Raw genomic sequence first — 17,367 nt, 5'->3', positions numbered from 1 at the left:
TGGCTAAGAGAGGCGCAGTGGAGGGCAAAGTAGGCAGTTGGCGCAGGGGTCTAAATTTAGAGCTTGTGAACTAAATACCAATGACAACAGACAAACTGACACCCACCCACCCACTTACTCAGTCACACAGTCAGTCAGGTCAGGATTCAACCCCCCACCCCTCCACGAACTCCAGTGTCGGGGATCGCGAGCACCCACTCTGATCTACTCTACGGCAGCCTCCCACCTTTCCGGCTTCCCACCCCAAGGAGACAGGCACAACTTGAGGCAACCCCCTGAGGGGCCTTCAGGACAGGTAAGCATCACAGGGGCCTCTCCGCAGGTGTGCTTTCCCCCTCTGATGTGACACTTGTGCTTTGGATCAAACACGACCTTGCTCACCACTTGGAATTGTTTCCACTGGATTTTCCTGGTACTCCTCCGTGTTTGTCAGTTAGTTTTAGCAAATATGCATGTCCGCTTTACTCGCAGACAGATTTTCAGGATTGTTGAAAATAAATTTGTGAAACTCATTGCTTACACCTTTTAATTTGAAATATGAATAACAATGAGTAATTCCTTTGTTTGCTTTAAGTGACTGTAAATGGCTGCTCGTGTTGCTGTGCACCTTGGGGTAAAACTTTGTGCTGATTTTATTTGCTGCCTGGCATGTTAGCTGTGACAGCACCTTGTTCTCCAGCCACGTCCCCAACATTAGGCCACCCGGGCAATTTCAAACATATTGATTCCCAGATACCCCTGACACGGCCGGCTGCCACGTCTGAAGAGCATGTGCTTGGCGTTTAACAACCCAAGGTTATTTAAAGGGATGTGCTAACTTTGCCCTTTTCACCACCCTAATAAATTCTGTCTGCTTCGGTGGGTTTTTGTGCGTGCAGTGGATGCTATATGTTGGCCAATCAATGCCTAGAATGCCTCTTGTTTGGTCTCCCTTTTTTTGTTTGTTTTTTTTATCTGAACAGCTTGTACTGATGTGAGGTGTCTCCTGTGACTTTTCTGTGCCTCACGGCAACACATTCCCAGGGGCAGCCATCATGTCACAGTTTTCCACCATGACAACCAGGGAGAGGAAAATGCAGGCGGCAGCAATCTGCAGAGAGGTGCAAGGCCAGGAAGGTACCCATCTGATACATCCTCACCTTGACCTGTCCGTTCTTTTGGTTTTACCTCGCATTCCGATCATTTTATCCATTTACTTTCTCTCTCATGTTCAACTTTGACTATAAACAAACAAACAAGCCAATGCGTTTATAGGGCCAAGAAATAATCCCTTTGTCTTTGTCATTCAAACATGTTATTCCAGGGGGAGGACAACTGTGCTCTGCAGGGTTGGGTGAGGTGGGGAGAGTCTGAAGGCTACTGACAGCTGAAAGTTATTCTGGCAAATTATAGATCTTGTATTTAGATGCAGGCTTGTGACATCTACATGATCAGCATGCAGTAGCATGAGGAGCTAACCGCAAAACAAGCGACGGACATGAGTTGACGTGCGGCGAAGAAATCTCATCATTCATCATTCTGGAAGCAGATGCATGTCGTGCAAAAATAGTCTTCGTTTGGCAATGAAGAACTACTGATACATACAAACAGAACAAACGTATTGAAACCAATTGATAAACTAAAAATGTCATTGTGCTTGGTCATTAGAAAAATAAAATCCTCATAAAATACATTGATTTAAAAAATGAGAAAAAGTTCAAGAGGTACAGACATCTTTGCTACTGTTGCCTGTATAAAAACAGGCAAAAGTGGTCTGATCACCATTTGTGCACAAATGCACAGAATATCTAATATAATCTCCTCTCACTCCCTCACAGATGCACACATGGACCTTGGGAAGAAAGTGAGTGTGCCTAAAGACATCATGCTGGAGGAGCTGTCGCTCGCCTCCAACCGGGGCTCCCGACTCTTCAAAATGCGCCAGAGACGCTCTGAAAAATACACTTTTGAGAGCATCCAAAATGAAACCAACAACCAGCTAAATGTAAGGGAAAAACACAAACAGAAGTGTAATAGAACTGTAATCACCCTAATATACACATTATACAGAGTTGGTACAGAGCGTTGAATTTAAAGTGTGGATCAAGTCATAGCATGGCTTCTCTGAATGAATCCCTAGTGTGGCCATCAGATTGTTTATTTTAAACAAAAGCTTATGTGCAAAACAGTTTTTACGGTTGAGTCACAAGCTCTTAATTATTGACTTTAGCAAGGGTAGCAGATAGATGCTGCTGTGGGAAAATATATACTATGGCAGCAGTACAGTGCAAATTCCCCATATTTGTTGATGAGTCAACAAATATGGGGTTTGTTGACTGGTTTTCAAGAAACCAGACTTGTGTCAATTTTTTAAGTCATCCTGATTAACATGTCTTCAGGATCTCCTAAGCCCTCCTAGACTGAGCTTCAGTTTATTGCAAAACTTATTTTGCAGCAAAAATGTAGAAAAGTCACAATCACTTCGTAGATAAACCACAATGATGAAAACCGCTGAAAATCACATTTTGTGTGTGTATAATGATTTTGTGAATGTTGTAATTAGTTTATTAGATTTTTTTTATTGTTTTGTGTCCTTTTAAATTTTGTTTTACAGATCCCTTTCTTTCTCCATCAAAGGTAAAGCATTTCTTAGGTGCCTGAGTAAACAAAGGAAGTAGAAATATAATTATAAAAGAAGACATACATTAAAAGTTGAATAAAAAACAACATTCAATGAATGTGCTAGCTATATTCTGCTGAATTATAGCATAACTAATTTCTCCACCTATATGAACGGGTTAAGAAATAACTTTGCACTGAAGCAGTTTTAAATTTTGATCTTTAGAGGATCTGTTGCTTGACAGCCTGTCCCAAAGGCAGAAAGCATTAAAAATAACAACGAAAGACAGAAAATGACAGGAACCAGATGTCTAAAACCCTCACTTGTGAGTTTTTCTACAAATGTATATTTGTCAAAAGATTTAGAAATTCTGTATCATTTTTATAATACAAGACCTCAATTATTAAAATAACTATACCAGGCCTGCTTGTGGTGATGTCAGGCAGACACTGAAATAAGAGTCACCTAAAACTAGTAACAACTTAATTTACCGTATTTTCCGGACTATATAGCACACCTCACTATAAACCTCACCCACAAAGTTAAAAAAGAAAAAAAGAAAACTGGAAACGTACATATATAAGTCGTACAGGCCTGTAAGCCACTGGTATCCTCGCCGCTCTCTGTTTTCCACAAGGACGCAGCAGAGGGATGGTCCTTAATAAATCTGCTATTAAGGACGCGGTCCTGCGTCTCCAACGCCGAACCATGGATTCGTTCTCGCCGAGTTTACATGCAGTAAGCAGCTCTATGTACTGCCAGATCGATGGCCTTCAACTTAAAAGCTGCATTATATGAGCTTCTTCGTGTGGTTTCCATGATGAGGGGGTATGAGTTTGAAAACATTTCTACGTCATGCCTGCTGCTAGCATGTGCTTGTTCTAAAGGAAAATTAGCACTTTCTTCTTTGATTTCCAATTTTGACTTCCAATGATTCGCTTCCTGCTAAAGAGCCCCCTGGTGGTTGAAGAAAAATCCACAGAAAAGCCACAACGGTGTATAACCTGCATGGTTCAAACCGTTGGGGGAAAATAGCTGTTTATAGTCTGAAAAATACGGTATATATATTTCACCAGGACACGACTGGCCTTATTAATGTGCTTCATGTGTGTGTCAAGTCCGCTCTCCACCCTCTCTGCCTGACCCGTCTCTTGTAAAATGCAGTCAAGGCACACCAGGTTTCTCTTTGTTACATTTAATTAAATGATAGAGCTCTTGTTTCCCTCCCTTTTCCTTTTTCCTCTCTGTTAGCTTTTTATACATCACTTTGCCCCCTTGAATTTTGTAAATAAGATAATTATTATGCTTCACCTATACCTAAGATTTTAACCCCCTAACATTGACTTGAAAAGAAAGACTCGTACATCTCGCTTTATTTATTGCTCTGGGCGATGGGGGCATTTTGTTTCAAGTTGTCAACATTTCCTGAGGAAGTCCCAGAGTAAATCATCATAAATATCTTTCCGATGGATGAAAGCCGAGAGCCTACGCTGCAGTATAATTCATCCCGAGCCAAGAAAACAATGTGTCAAAAAGTTGGCAAAGAATTGACTGTTTAGCAAGAAAATTGTAAAAATGTATATTATCTACTTACCAGAAAAAAAGTAGCAATCAAAAGTGGAAAATATATACACAAGACAACATGTCCAGTATGTTTAGTGCAGAGAAACACCTCAAATCTAACCTTTAATACACTTTGATTTTCTTCATTACCCCATGCTGGACTCTAACAGTTAGAGAAAACAACCTTTTATCTTGGAGATATGGGTGTTTTTAAGACCATTACACCCTGGCACCCACAATAATCCATTTAAAGCCAATGTAACAATTTGTTTTTCACTTTTGGGTAAGTAAGAGTCTGTTTTCCTTGATTATACAAACTGGTCACTAGTCTGGAGGATGGAGAAGGGGTAAAACAAAATTATTATTTTTTTAAAATCCCTTCTCACCCTCCGGGTGGTTTCTTTCATCCTCTGAGCTCGGGTCCTCTACCAGAGGCCTGGGAGCTTGAGGGTTTCTCCAGTATCTTGGCTGTGCCTAGAACTGCACATTTCTGGACTGAGATGTCTGATGTTGTTCCTGGGATGTGTTTTAGCGACTGCTCCAGTTTGGGGGTGACTGCCCCGAGGGCCCCAAAGACCACAGGCACCACTGTGGTCTTCACCTTCCAGGCCTTTTCCAGTTCCTCTCTGAGACCCTGGTATTTCTCCAGTTTCTCGTGCTCCTTTTTCCTGATGTTGTAGTCACTTGGTACTGCTATATCCACCACAACGGCTTTCCTCTGCTGTTTATCCACCACCACAATGTCTGGTAGGTTCGCCATTACCATCCTGTCTGTCTGGATCTGGAAGTCCCACAGAATCTTAGCTCAGTCATTCTCCACCAACCATTAGGGGTGTTCCCCACTTTGATCTCGGGGCTTCCAGTCCATATTCTGGACAGATGTTCCTGTACACTATGCCCGCCACTTGGTTATGTCGTTCCATGTAAGCTTTCCCTGCCAGCATCTTGCACCCTGCTGTTGTGTGCTGGACTGTCTCAGGGACACAACCTAAACCTTGGGTCTTGTCTGGTGTGGTAGATCTGAGCCTCTATTGCTCTGGTGTTTAGGGCCTGTTCCTGTGCAGCCAGGATGAGAGCCTCTGTGTTGTCCTTGAGTCCAGCTTTCTCCAGCCATTGGTAGGATTTCCTGATATCAGCCACTTCAGTTATTTGTCGGTGGTACATCACATGTAGGGGCGTGTCCTCCCATGATGGTACCTCCAGCACCTCATCCTCTGTTCTCCTGTTCTCCATTGTCTGAGACATTCGCTGAGCACATCATCAACAGATGATATATTTATGGATCTTGGATGTTTCATCCTGGACAGTGGCTCTCACACTCAGTAGTCCTCTGCCTCCTTCCTTCCTATATATATATATATATATATATATATATATAAGCCAACTGTTAGAGAACATATTTGCTGATGTTAGCAGTGGTGTGAAAACCACTGCTAAGTACAAGGGAGGATCAGTGATGCTGTGGGCCAGATCCATTTAAAGGCCCTATAACCTTGTATGCTGCGTACATAGAGTCTTTGAAATACCAAGAATGTTTTCTACAAACACTAAAAATATGTTGGACTCCACCAGAATTTGAAAATAGGCTGTCAGGACTTTGAGCAAAAATCAACTTTTTCCATCTCTTTTGATCTCTTACAGAGCCAAGAAGTTTTCCAGACCGAGTACAACCCCACCACCGGCGGTGGGAATGACTTGGGTGTCCAGCAGCCTTGTCAAGTGACATCCAATGCATCAGATACCACAATGGTGCCAAATCCAGACAGCATCGCCCCGGGTCAGTAACATTGCTGATACAGTGCACTGCAACATGTTTCAAGGACCCTGTGGAGTCATGTGCTGTTGATACGCTGTGGCTAAAAGTGTCTGGCTGAGCTCCGTTCCATCGCTCTGCTCTGCTCTGCTCTGCTCTGCTCTCTCTCTCGCAACCAGCGTCCCGCTGAGAATATTTACTTTATTTCCATAATTCAGTCTAAATAAACTTTGAACAAGCTTCGTTTACGTTATTTTAATTCTTTATTACATATTCATTAAGTGTACAACGCAGCTTTTGCTTCGGGTGGAGACGCCGAGAGGATGTGGTGTGCGCAGAGTACTGGCTGTTCCCTGTTTTGATAAGGATTCAACCGTTTTCATTGTTTCTCCTGACGCAGGCTTTGATCACAAAGCAAAACAGTTTCTTCTTGCCTGGAATCTGCCGCCCTCAGGCAAAAATATGATTACACTTATTTTTTTTCATCATTCCACCGCTTTGTTTTCCGCCCTCACATTCCCTTCTACGTCCATCGGTTTTATAGTCCTTAGCCTCGTTCCCCTCCCTATCAGCCTTGAACATCTTTTTAAAAATTTGTTGAGTTTTGCCCCACAGGACATGTTTCCTGTTTGCCTCTCCGGCCACAGATACCATCTGCTTTGCGCCCACATCCTCCCTTCATGTCCTAAAGTTTAGTCCAGCTGACAGAAAACCAACGCTGCGTTAAGGATCAGTGCATCCTGGGATGGGGTAGGGCCAGTTATTTCTGGACCAGACACCATCCCTACTGTATCCGAATGAAGTCACTCCAGCTGTTGCAGAAACCGGGCCAAAGTGCAAACGGTGTCGGATGGTTAAAAAGTCTTAAAATAGCACCTCCGGCTCCCACGGAGGTGCATGTTTCGTTTTAATTTGAAGCTTTGGAGGATCTTAATAAGACTGCGGTCATAAATATTAAAACTCTTCTTCAGAAATCCGTGTTTCTCTCTCTCTCTCTTCAATTAGCTGGTTGTGCAAGAGAAAATATCAGCCAAATGTTTGACCTCAGCTACAGTATTCTTCAAAAAAATAAAAATAAATAAAAATAACACAGTGCTTTGTTACAGATTCTCCCCTAAAATGTGTAAACTTCCCCTTCAGTTCTGTTTGCTCCCTCCTGCTTCCTGCAGGGTGAAACATAAACTCAGGAAAGGAGGGGGAATTGTTCATTGTATGAGGTTAGGAGGTGAACAGACAACCCGCCACCCCCCCAGCACATTACATAACGGCTGAGCCCCCCCTCAGTGAAGCGCTGAGCTTGAAGGATAGTGCTTTGGAAAGGCCTCTCCCCGTCAACATCCATGTACAAAGCAAGGAGACATGCGTGCTTAACCCAGCCTCTTTGTTTGTTTTGCTGTGAACTTTAACAAAAACAGCAATATCACACGCCCACGTGAACATTTTACACATTCCACCGTCTGCAAGGAATCTTTAGTTGATATGTTGTTCAAACAAGACCTCTTACACATTTTTTTCTTTTATGTTTTTTTTTTTTTTTTTGCAATAATATTGCCACAGCTTGAGCGTTCTTCATATTTTTCCCCCATAACAATTTATTTTATTGGTATTTTATGTAGTCATCCAACACAACATATTGTATAATCTGTTAAGCAGACGGGAAATGATGAATATTTATCCCTTTTTTTTCCACTAACAAAACTGAAGTGTGGTGTGCATTGTTTTGTTTTTTTTAGGTGATGGATTGAAGTGTCTCCTGTCTGAAGTTCAAAGCACGAGATACGATTTTAGAGCCTGATCATGCCTCAGCACTCTCCACAGTAAATAGAGGTTTATTATATTCAGAACAAAGGAATAATGAATAAACTAAATACAGAAGATACAATAAAATCTTTAAAGCCATACTTATGAACAGAATATAGTATAGCAAGACCTGTTGAGTAATAATGCATAATATGACAGTACCTATAGAACATTCGGCTGGCTATTGCCTTTCTGAACTATTCCGCTCAATTCAGCTGTCGCTTGCAGCACAGTTTGTGCTTTCTCCCATTTACTTGGATTCCTCCAGTGGAATTTCTACCAGACCAATCGGCAGAACAGAAGGAGAACTTGTGAACGACAAATCGTTTTTCTGCCTTGTTTTAGTATTGTAGTCTGCCTGCAGTTTTAGCAATGACAGTGTGGTGGAAGTGAACGTGCCTCACTCAGTTCAGCACTTTTCTCTTCACAGCAAGGGGGTGATGGTTTACAGCAGATGAAATTTCCGGTAAACTTCATAGCGTAAAGCTGGCGCATTACATACGTCAAGTACAAACGTTAGCAATTGTGTAACATTTAAAACTTCAAAAGAGTCCACACGTCCAAGAAGCAGTTGTTTCTCAATAGCTGACAGCCCAGACCCTCTGTACGAAAGAAAATGTAGGACGTGGGAGTTGTTTTTACCAGGTTAACAGAATGTAAATAAACTACAAAGAAATGGATCAAAATACAAACACAAAAGAAAACCAAATCCCAAACATTCTAGGATTGTGACATGAGGTCTGGGCTTGTAACAAAAGTTCAAGGAGTACAGCTACTTTTGCCAGACACTGTACAATAATTTCTGTCTTCCTTTGTTTGCTTTTCGAAAGCATGTGAGAAGAAAATGAGTGATTTAAAAATTTACAGAAAATGAAGAAAATTCATATCTGTGTTGTATGACCTGCTCAGGATATGGAGGTCCTTTGAAGGACATCCCTCCAGAGAAGTTCAACAGTACAGCTGTGCCAAAGTCATACCACTCGCCCTGGGAGCAGGCCATCATCAGTGACCCTGCTTTGGCTGACACGCTTGTCTCCTGCATGCCGGAACTAGAGCCCCAGACAAACCTGCCAGGATACAAAAGCTTCAACAGGTAGCACTCATCAGGAGGTACTCCATCTGAAATAAGGATGATTTACATCATCTAATCCATGCGTACGTCTACTAGTGCTTGACATAATCCACTATGTGTAGTATATTTAGCTCACTAGGTGTCAGATTTCACATACTGTTCTTTTCATTAGGTAATTTCTTTAGACTAAATCTTTGCAATATGTTTCCAAAATCTATTATTTGTAGGTAGTTAAGTGTGAGTTGCTGCATATTCACCGTCTACTACACTAGTAGGTGTGATGAGTCTGCCCCTTTAATTCTATAACTTATTTATTGTAAATTTCTACTTAATATATCAAGAACTTATTTATTTATTTATTTATTTATTTATTGTCCAGAAAATTATTCGGGGATGTAGGACACATTCAGAGGGATGCAATCGGCAACTTCACTACTAGGAGTCAGCAGTCCCACACAGCGCATTTAATTACATAGCTTATTTATCAATAACAAATTAGATGAATGTGCTTTGATGGACGCATTTTAAAACGCCACCACCAGATGTCAGTATATTCTATACAACCCCTTTAATTATCTTTTGAAAAATCTTTACACTACATAGCCATAATAAATAATTTCTTGAAAACTAAATATGGGATGAAGCTTCATCTGTTTGCATTCTGCAGCTTCCCCACTAGGTGTCAGCAGAATGTGCCCTTAAGTAATTTGTTTTCACAGAAAAGGAAGCTTCCCAATAAAATCAAAAACATCTAATAATACATCCAATTAGCGATTTAATATTTTCGGTCATGTTTTCTTTTACTTAATAAAGCAGACGTATTTCTTCAAATTCACTCCTTGTGGCCATCTTGCATTGTGCTATCATTATCCAAAACATTTCTATTCCAAAGTCTAGCATTTTATAAGTTAAAACTGTGTAACTTTTGCATCTTGTAACAATTTGCCTTTTTTGATTTAATCATATAGAACACTGCCTACACCTAACCTGCTGTGTACCTCTCTGTAACCAATGCAGACTTGCAGAACACCCCCCTGGTCACATCCTGGCCTTAATTAGTAACACAACTTCAAATGTCACAGCAGTGATTCTCATTAGCACATGGCAGCCAACATTAACACCGTGCCTCTGTCACCTCCAGGGTGGCAACCCCTTTCGGAGGTTTCAGCAAGGCGCCGAGACCCAACCCCATCGCAGCGCTGCAGGTGGAGATGTTCCCAGAGGTCCCTGCTCTCCAGGGGGATTGTGCTCCGAACCGGCCATCCTTCAATAGAGCGGCTCTAGGCTGGGTGTCAACCGGTGGCTCAGTCACACTCCCGAATGTCTCCCTCGAGCCCACACTCATCCCTGAGTCAGAAGACCTTTGAACCCAAGCAGAAACATCGCAGGGGAGGCTTTGGAAGTAGCAGCTTCACCCAAGGTTATTGTGGGCTTGGTGACATTTGTTTCAGAGCAGGAGCTTGAGAGAAAACCTCCTGTTGGTAACTATCACACCGATGGTGGGGAAGGTAAAGTGTAACTATGTAACTTAAGAAGAAGCTGTATTGGAATAAAGTGAGATTGTATATTAATCTTCACAACAATGCTTTTCTCAAAATAAAGCGAGGCAAAAATACAACAGAAGCAATCTTTAGATTTGTTTTCTTTTGTAGTTTAATGATATTGATGGTAAGACTTATCTTTATGTTTCGAACTGCCGCTTCGTAGCCAGTTTCACAGCACGCTCCCAGTGCGCCAGAGTGAGCGACCCTGACCTCTCAGTTGAGTTTCTGCGCGCTACCGTCTCGCATTGTGTTGTGTGGGAGGCAGAAGATGCATGTGAGCCAGTGTTGCATGCCTCAAGGTCTCGCATCTTGACAAATCAAATCTGCTCCAGTGACACGAGCGGCCTGACGGATGTGTCTTTCACCTTGCGGCAGCACCCGGTTGTTGGGGCTGGGATTCATGGCTGAGCCGCTCGATGAGCTGTGCCCAGACGCTTATCCCCTCTCTCTCCCGCCTCTGTTTCATTACTTCAGGAGCTCCCTCATGCATAACAGGCTGGCTTTAAGGTGCTTCCAGGTTGGACGAGACTGTCGTTGAAGTCTGTTAACAATTTAAGAAACTGTCCTACTTAAATGAAATATAACCATGATTTACTTTCTCATTAGACTTAAAAAATGTCTGTCATAGTTCATGTTCACTGCAGTTACTTTGAAGCTTGCGTTCTCATTAAAGAGAAAATTGCTTTATTATCTTGTTTTCGCAGGTTTTTACCACTTATTTGTTCCCTTCCATGTAGTAAATGTGGGGAAAATTCCAGATATTAGTTTGAATTCTGTAACTATTATGCAACAATTGGGTAAACATTATGACCACAAACTAAATAGCTGTGCCAAACCACTCTGATATCTCAAGACCAAGACCCCTGTGGAGTCTGTCACCAAGAAATTGGCAGCGAAACCTTTAAACCGTGTTGGACGTTGGGTTTCTGTTGATTGGAGCGCCATTTCTCAAACATTCATGTTTTGATTCAGATCGTCAAAATCTGGAGGCCAAGTCAACACCTTGGTTTGTTGAGCAACTCAAGCCAAATTTTGCTGTAGGGCAAGGGTTTCAAATAAATTCAGAATTTACTAAAAATGTAATTCATTTAAACACTCTATTATAAAATAAATGTAAAAAAAATGTTTTTCATCAAACTATACATCAAATGTATTTTATATTGAACATTTTCAGAATTTGTTTTCTAATACATTCAGAATTTTATGCTTGATCAGTAAAGTTTTGCATAAAACCCATTTCTGAGTACAGTAGTTAATAATCTGGATATCTTTTGAGGTTTTCTTTTTCTCTGCTCTCATTCATGGATGTCTCAATTGCAACCATGTCAAGCTTATTCTGACTTATCTCTCCTTTTACTGCATTAACCTTTGCTTTCTGGTCAGTTGAGCTGCTCTAATTGTCGATGAGGTCCCTTGGTCTTTGTGACCCCATGTGGTGCACAGCTGAATAAGGCAAAAATTAAATCAAAGTGGGATGAGAAGATAAGACGCAAACCGATGAATAAAATAAAGGACAGTGAGTTGAACAGGAACATAGTTGTGACGGATTAGATGTCCAATTGTATTTGAATGCAGCACAGTGTTTATTATCGGTTTGAGTGTTGTAGTTTGGTGACGTTTGGATCATATGATTGAAAATCTGCAAACAAAGGTGTGTACCAATAGGACAATAATCACAAACACAGCGTGTTTGGAGGGCCTGGTTAAGGCTCCTTGAAAGGCCACTCTAAACCCCTGGTCAGACATAATAACCTTTGTGTAAACAAATGATTAAAATAGATTAGCAGTCATTTGTCTTGCAGATATTGTTTTTGTGTTTGGAAATCCTGTTTGGGGGGTTTTTGATTTGTATTCCAACTTACAATTACATTTTATTAAATAAGTTTGTATCTTTTTTTTTCCAAGTGACAGCTTTTTAAAGAAAAATGACTGTACAGACAAGTGAACCGCCTAACTTTTCTTGCTAGCTTCTTTGCAAACACTGGCAACTCTTACAAAATATAGCCTAATGAGCGATAACGCATGACTCATCTTTCAATGTCTGGGTTACGTAAAAAATTAAATAGTCAAAACAATGTCTAAATCTTTGTTAGGGAGAGGTTGCTGTGAAGGGAGGAAGTTTCTGTTTTCTTTAGAAAAACTTCATTAGAAGCACAAGAAAACAGTGAATGTGCAAATTAAAATTCCATTGAAATGACTGTGGTACCTGTTTTTTTGTTTTTTTTTAAGCAGCTATTTTGAACTGAATCTTAGGAAGAATGCTGCAGCTTTGTGTGAATAGTTTCTCAACGGTGAGTGATGTCCCCTGTGTTTCCAAAATCGAGTTAGGAAACGTGTCTCATGTTTCTTAGAGGCTTGTGACTAAGTCCAGTGTCAGCATTCCTCACCTCTGTCAGAGGGCCTTTGGAATGCGCAGCTCCTGGTGCCACGCCCTTTTCCTAGTCCTGAATTCCTCCGGCCAGCACACTCCACAAAGCTGCTGGCGGCGCAGTGCAGCCGGTGCCACCGGCTCTGCCAAGGACCGCAGAAGACATCCAGCATTGTTTATCAAAGAGGAGACGTGAACTCTCTTTGAACTTTTGCATATCGGGGGTATAAAAATGCAGCAGCGGGAATGTTATTAGCAGAGAGTGTAGCAGAGGCTGAGAGCTGAGGGAACCCAGATGATTTGATAATTAATCTGCAGCCAGTTTCCCTTCCAGCTTGTTTCCCTCGGCATAAAGCGGCACAAATATGGAATTGGAGTTGGATTTGTCTGCAGAGTTTGTTTAGGGTTTAATTATTTGCATGAATTGTGGGAATACGAGTGTCCTTGAGATTTTTTCCTACTTTTCCACACTCAAATCTGACCATTCTCCACCCACGTTAAATTATAGATAGAAACGTTCACTATGAAGTCACTACAGTTATTCCTATCAAGGTTGGGCTTTGAATATTGAACCTCGAAAACCACAAGAGTTTGGAAGGGAAATTAAGGAGGAAAGACGGGGAGTGAAGCTCAAAGAAAGAAGGAAGGAAGTGAGAAAGGAAGAAAAAACGCAGAGCTTGGAAGGAAGAAATTATGGCAGGAATTACAGGCAAGTTGCTTGAATCTATAATACAGTTTACATATACAGATATCATCCGATTTTTACTCGTGCAGAGCCCCTGCACAGGATTGTGCTTGAATTGTTCTCAGAAGCAAAATAAAGCAGTGTGAAGGAACGTTGGTGTGCGACTCTGCACTAAGGGAATATAATCGCACACACCTGACAGGCACCCAAGTGTAAAATGACCACTTGTTATGTAACATGAAACCTGACGAAATGAGAACAGTCTGTTTTCCTGCGTTCAACAGGTGCAAAAGTTGGAGAGGTGTTGAATTTCTCCTCCGTTTCATAAATCCCCCTCCTAGTTTTCCCGTGTGACCACGCCAGTCCACCAGACCTCTGTATCTTCATCGGCGCATAACAATGAGCCTCGCTGCCATTGCAGTCAGTGTCATGTTTTAAAGCTCGAACTCCCCCGGGTTTCCATTTGCACACTCAGCACCGAGCGCTGAGTCTGCTGTATGCTGCTGACACAAACAACCGCTAAAAGGCCCGAGCCACTTGACTTGGCCAGCCGATATCCCAGAAGGGGTCCTCTAAGTACGCATGGGCCGACAAGAAAACAAATGTGCTGTGAAACATCCACAAGGGCAGGAAGTTATTGCTCTCTCAACTAGGCGAAAAGCAAAAAACTTTTTGTGGAACTCACTGCACTGTTCATAAACAGATATTACACTTGGCAGTTTCAAGATGTAGGTTCAAACTTTTTCGGTGTACGCTGCCTTGTAAAAGAAAGTGTTAAGCTTCTTCCATTGTTACACGTTGTATCTGCAAAGTGCAGTGTGTCAAATCTGGCCTGACACCTCTTTATGAGGCCCTCTTGCCACATAAATAGCACCTTCAAGCTAAGTTGTGTTACCTTGAGTTATGTCATCAGCCTAATCAAATCCGTTTTTATTTTTATTGCGTCAAATCACCTTCAGTGTGAAAGGTTGTTCTCCATTATTTAATTATAAGAGGTTCTCATCTACAGTTTTACAGTTTAATAGGTCGTTTCATCACCAGATTCTGCCACAACCGGCCCTTTTTAGGACACTCGTGAGCTTCATGTGACCATAAATGAAATTGATTTTGATACCTCTGGTTTAGGTCAAAGCGTATTTATGTTTTGGAATGACCAAGTCAAAGCTTAGACATAAATCCAATCAAGAGCCTGTGGCAAGTCTTGAAAAATGATGTTCACAGAGGCTCTCCATCCATTTTGACTGAGCTTGGACTGTTTTGCAGGGTTGCAGGACGAGAAAAATCAGTCTGTAGATGAGGGGGAAAAAGTGCAACTGTGAATGCTGTAAAAGGCAGTTGTGCAAAGTATTCACTCAAGGCGAGTAAACACAAATGCATGCCAAATCTTTCTTTTGTTTTTAATTATTTAAAATTTAAAAAAAATTAAAACATGCCTCATCTTCCTCCTCCTTCACAATTATGAACTACGTTTTGTGTGGTACTGTGCTGTAACTAACAAAAGCTAATTTAGTTTTACTCTCTCAAATGACTATGCAAACAGATGGCTAATATGCTCTGATACAGTGTGGTGGTGAGGCTGGGTGTGGGGGTATGAGGGCAAGGAGGTTAAATGACTGAAGAGAGAATCTGGGAATATGTTTCTGTCTGTCAGCTTTTAGTTAGGAGGATTTTTTGCACACCTGCTAACATCAACAAACAGTCCTTGTGGCTGTGCTTGAATTATAATTTTTTAAACTAGGTTCTAGCTGAATATCTTTAAAGAAGTTATAGTTCAGTCAAGTGCATAAATTATCGCAATACAAACACTATCCACTCTTGAACCGAGCTCGTATGTAGGACCTTTATGCACACATTGGGAAGTGTGCATCCTCTACAGTGAAATTAACTTTCAAAACAATGTTCCTGTTTACTCACCAAGCCCTTGAGACCAATTATAGCTGTGCTTTCTCACAGTAATCCAGCTTCTGTATTTTGCCTCAGGGGCCTCATCTATATTCTTAAATGGTCAATATGTGTTAACCTTCTTGGTTTGGTTAGTGGTCAGTCGAGAATTAGAACCTGACAACCGTGACGGGGACAGATAGCTAAAAACACGCAGAAATACAAACGTGACGGAAAACTTTTTAATCTAAAACAAACAACGGGTTCCATTAAGATTAGTTTATTTCAACTACCCACGTTCTGGTTACATTATTTTGTGGGGTGAAATAAGAAGCATTTCGGTTTCCTTATAGTCCGCACCGAAGCATGCCTTTCCTGTGTGCTGTAGCTACCGTGGATACAGCAGACACAGCAGTGAAATATATCACAGTCACCCCCTTGGCTGCACTCCAGCATTAATGAAACATGGTCAGTTGCAGGAAAGAAAGGGAAGGAATGTGCTCATGTCATCCACTTTTCTGCAACTAAAACAGTGTGGAACAAAAACAACAACAACAACTCGAGGATAAAAAGAAAATGCAAATGAGCACAGAAATGAGGTACAGACAAAGAAAGGTCTTCACTTTCTCTATTGTTCAGTATGTTACTAATGTTGTGATGCCATTGTGTCTGTAATGTTATACTGCAAAGTCATCATGATGACAAAAATGCCATTCAAGTGACAGTGGAAAGGCTCTTTCATATGAAAGCCATTGCTGGGAGGAAACATTTTTTCTCACAGTTTGAGAACAGAACCACACAAAGTACATTCCACCCTTTGATAACTACTGAGAAATTTGTGTTTTTTTTTCTTATATTGTTTCCTCTTGGAGTCATACTTTAATATTTTCATTGTACTTAAGGTTAATTTGAAGCCATGTAAAATGGTGCTTATCATGATTTTATGATTACAATCACCAGTGGTTTTAAAGGCCAAGTGCAGATTAAGAACGACTCACCAGCTGTGAGAAATTTAGTCTTTACAACATGGTATTGATATGAATGCAAATAAATCCCTCTGTGCCCAGTCAGAGAAGAAGTTAGGACATACAGTTGTCAAGGTCAACAATAGTTGAAGCTAAGATGTTAAAAGAGCATTTCATCAGCAGCCTGGTTAAAAACAAGACCCTTGTCCTAAGCTATTCGCTTCATACAGAGGGTCTGGGCTCTCGGCTGTTGAGAAACGATAACTTCCTGGAGGTAGGACTGTGTTAAATTTTTTACCTACTCGCTATCGCTAGCTTTTGCCCATTGCGTGTATAATGCGCCGGCTTGACGCTAAGAAACTTACCGGAAATTGCCTGTATTATTTCCTGTAATATTTAGAAGCTTGACCAACACAGACTAAGTGTCTTCTCACTTCCTCTGCTGCCATTGCTAAATCTACAGGCAGGCTACATTTCTAAAACAGAACAGAAAATAGACGTCAATAGTCCACAATTCCGTCTGTTCGCCGAGTGGCCCGTCAGAAATTGTCATAACGGACTGTAGCGTGTTAAGGAAGAATTTTTATATCACCGGTAAATTTAGCAAAACTCTGGCTCTGATACTTCCTTTTGATCCCGGGTTTTCTCGCGTGGCCACGTGCGGGGACAAAAACACAACAATGCGTGTTGACGTCACAGAATTACAGGATTTAATCCAATCAGAAGAAAATATAAGATAGTACAGGAAACTAAAGAAACACAGATACAAACATTGTTACCTGAGACAAGAAGACAAAGAAATATCAAGGACGTCCTTGGAGAAAGAGCTGGTGCAGAAGTAAAATAAATCAGCTTTTTTCTGAATTGTTTCCCTTGTGCACAAACTTTTATACCTGTAGGTGTGTTTACCTCTTTAATGTATTCAAATAAGGCGTATCTCTACTTGACCAATTGGAAGGCATCTCTGGCCCTTTTAAATTTTAGAAAAAGTCCCGCAGTTTGGTCGCAAGATCAAACACCTTTTGTTAAATAAGGTGGAAGCAGACTCTCCGAATTCATGGTGGTTTATGGCTTTCACAGATCAGTGTGAAAAGCTAGAACTTCCTACTGACTGTTTCCCAACAGACAAAGAGCAGA

General features: G+C 41.2%; 1 protein-coding gene across 3 annotated transcripts; it reads left to right on the top strand.

The window, feature by feature from the left end:
- The first annotated feature begins 149 nt into the window (after positions 1-149).
- Positions 150-10,410, top strand: myoz2a (myozenin 2a). Of its 3 annotated transcripts, none has more exons than XM_008435791.3 (6): positions 150-295; positions 1,024-1,116; positions 1,818-1,984; positions 5,804-5,939; positions 8,625-8,808; positions 9,929-10,410. In XM_008435791.3, exons 2-6 carry the CDS (start codon positions 1,035-1,037, stop codon positions 10,152-10,154), a joined length of 795 nt encoding a protein of 264 aa, XP_008434013.2. In that variant the 5' UTR covers positions 150-295; positions 1,024-1,034; the 3' UTR covers positions 10,155-10,410. The 3 variants fall into 3 exon arrangements, with proteins under 3 accessions (XP_008434013.2, XP_008434015.2, XP_008434014.2); XM_008435793.3 differs by having other exon boundaries at positions 176-295; positions 963-1,116; XM_008435792.2 differs by lacking the exon at positions 150-295 and adding an exon at positions 302-412.
- Positions 10,411-17,367: the final 6,957 nt, after the last annotated feature.

This window comes from Poecilia reticulata, chromosome 18 (assembly GCF_904066995.2).
Source record: "Poecilia reticulata chromosome 18, P_reticulata-male-v2, whole genome shotgun sequence".
NCBI classification, from domain to species: Eukaryota; Metazoa; Chordata; class Actinopteri; order Cyprinodontiformes; family Poeciliidae; genus Poecilia; species Poecilia reticulata.
This window is presented reverse-complemented; position numbering and strand designations above follow the sequence as displayed.

Bases quoted from the DNA above. Each gene is read 5' to 3' on its own strand.
- myoz2a (XM_008435791.3), top strand. From the start codon at position 1,035: ATGTCACAGTTTTCCACCATGACAACCAGGGAGAGGAAAATGCAGGCG. The intron at 1,985-5,803 runs GTAAGGGAAAAA...GATCTCTTACAG, and splicing joins AAACCAACAACCAGCTAAAT to AGCCAAGAAGTTTTCCAGAC. The intron at 8,809-9,928 runs GTAGCACTCATC...TGTCACCTCCAG, and splicing joins GGATACAAAAGCTTCAACAG to GGTGGCAACCCCTTTCGGAG.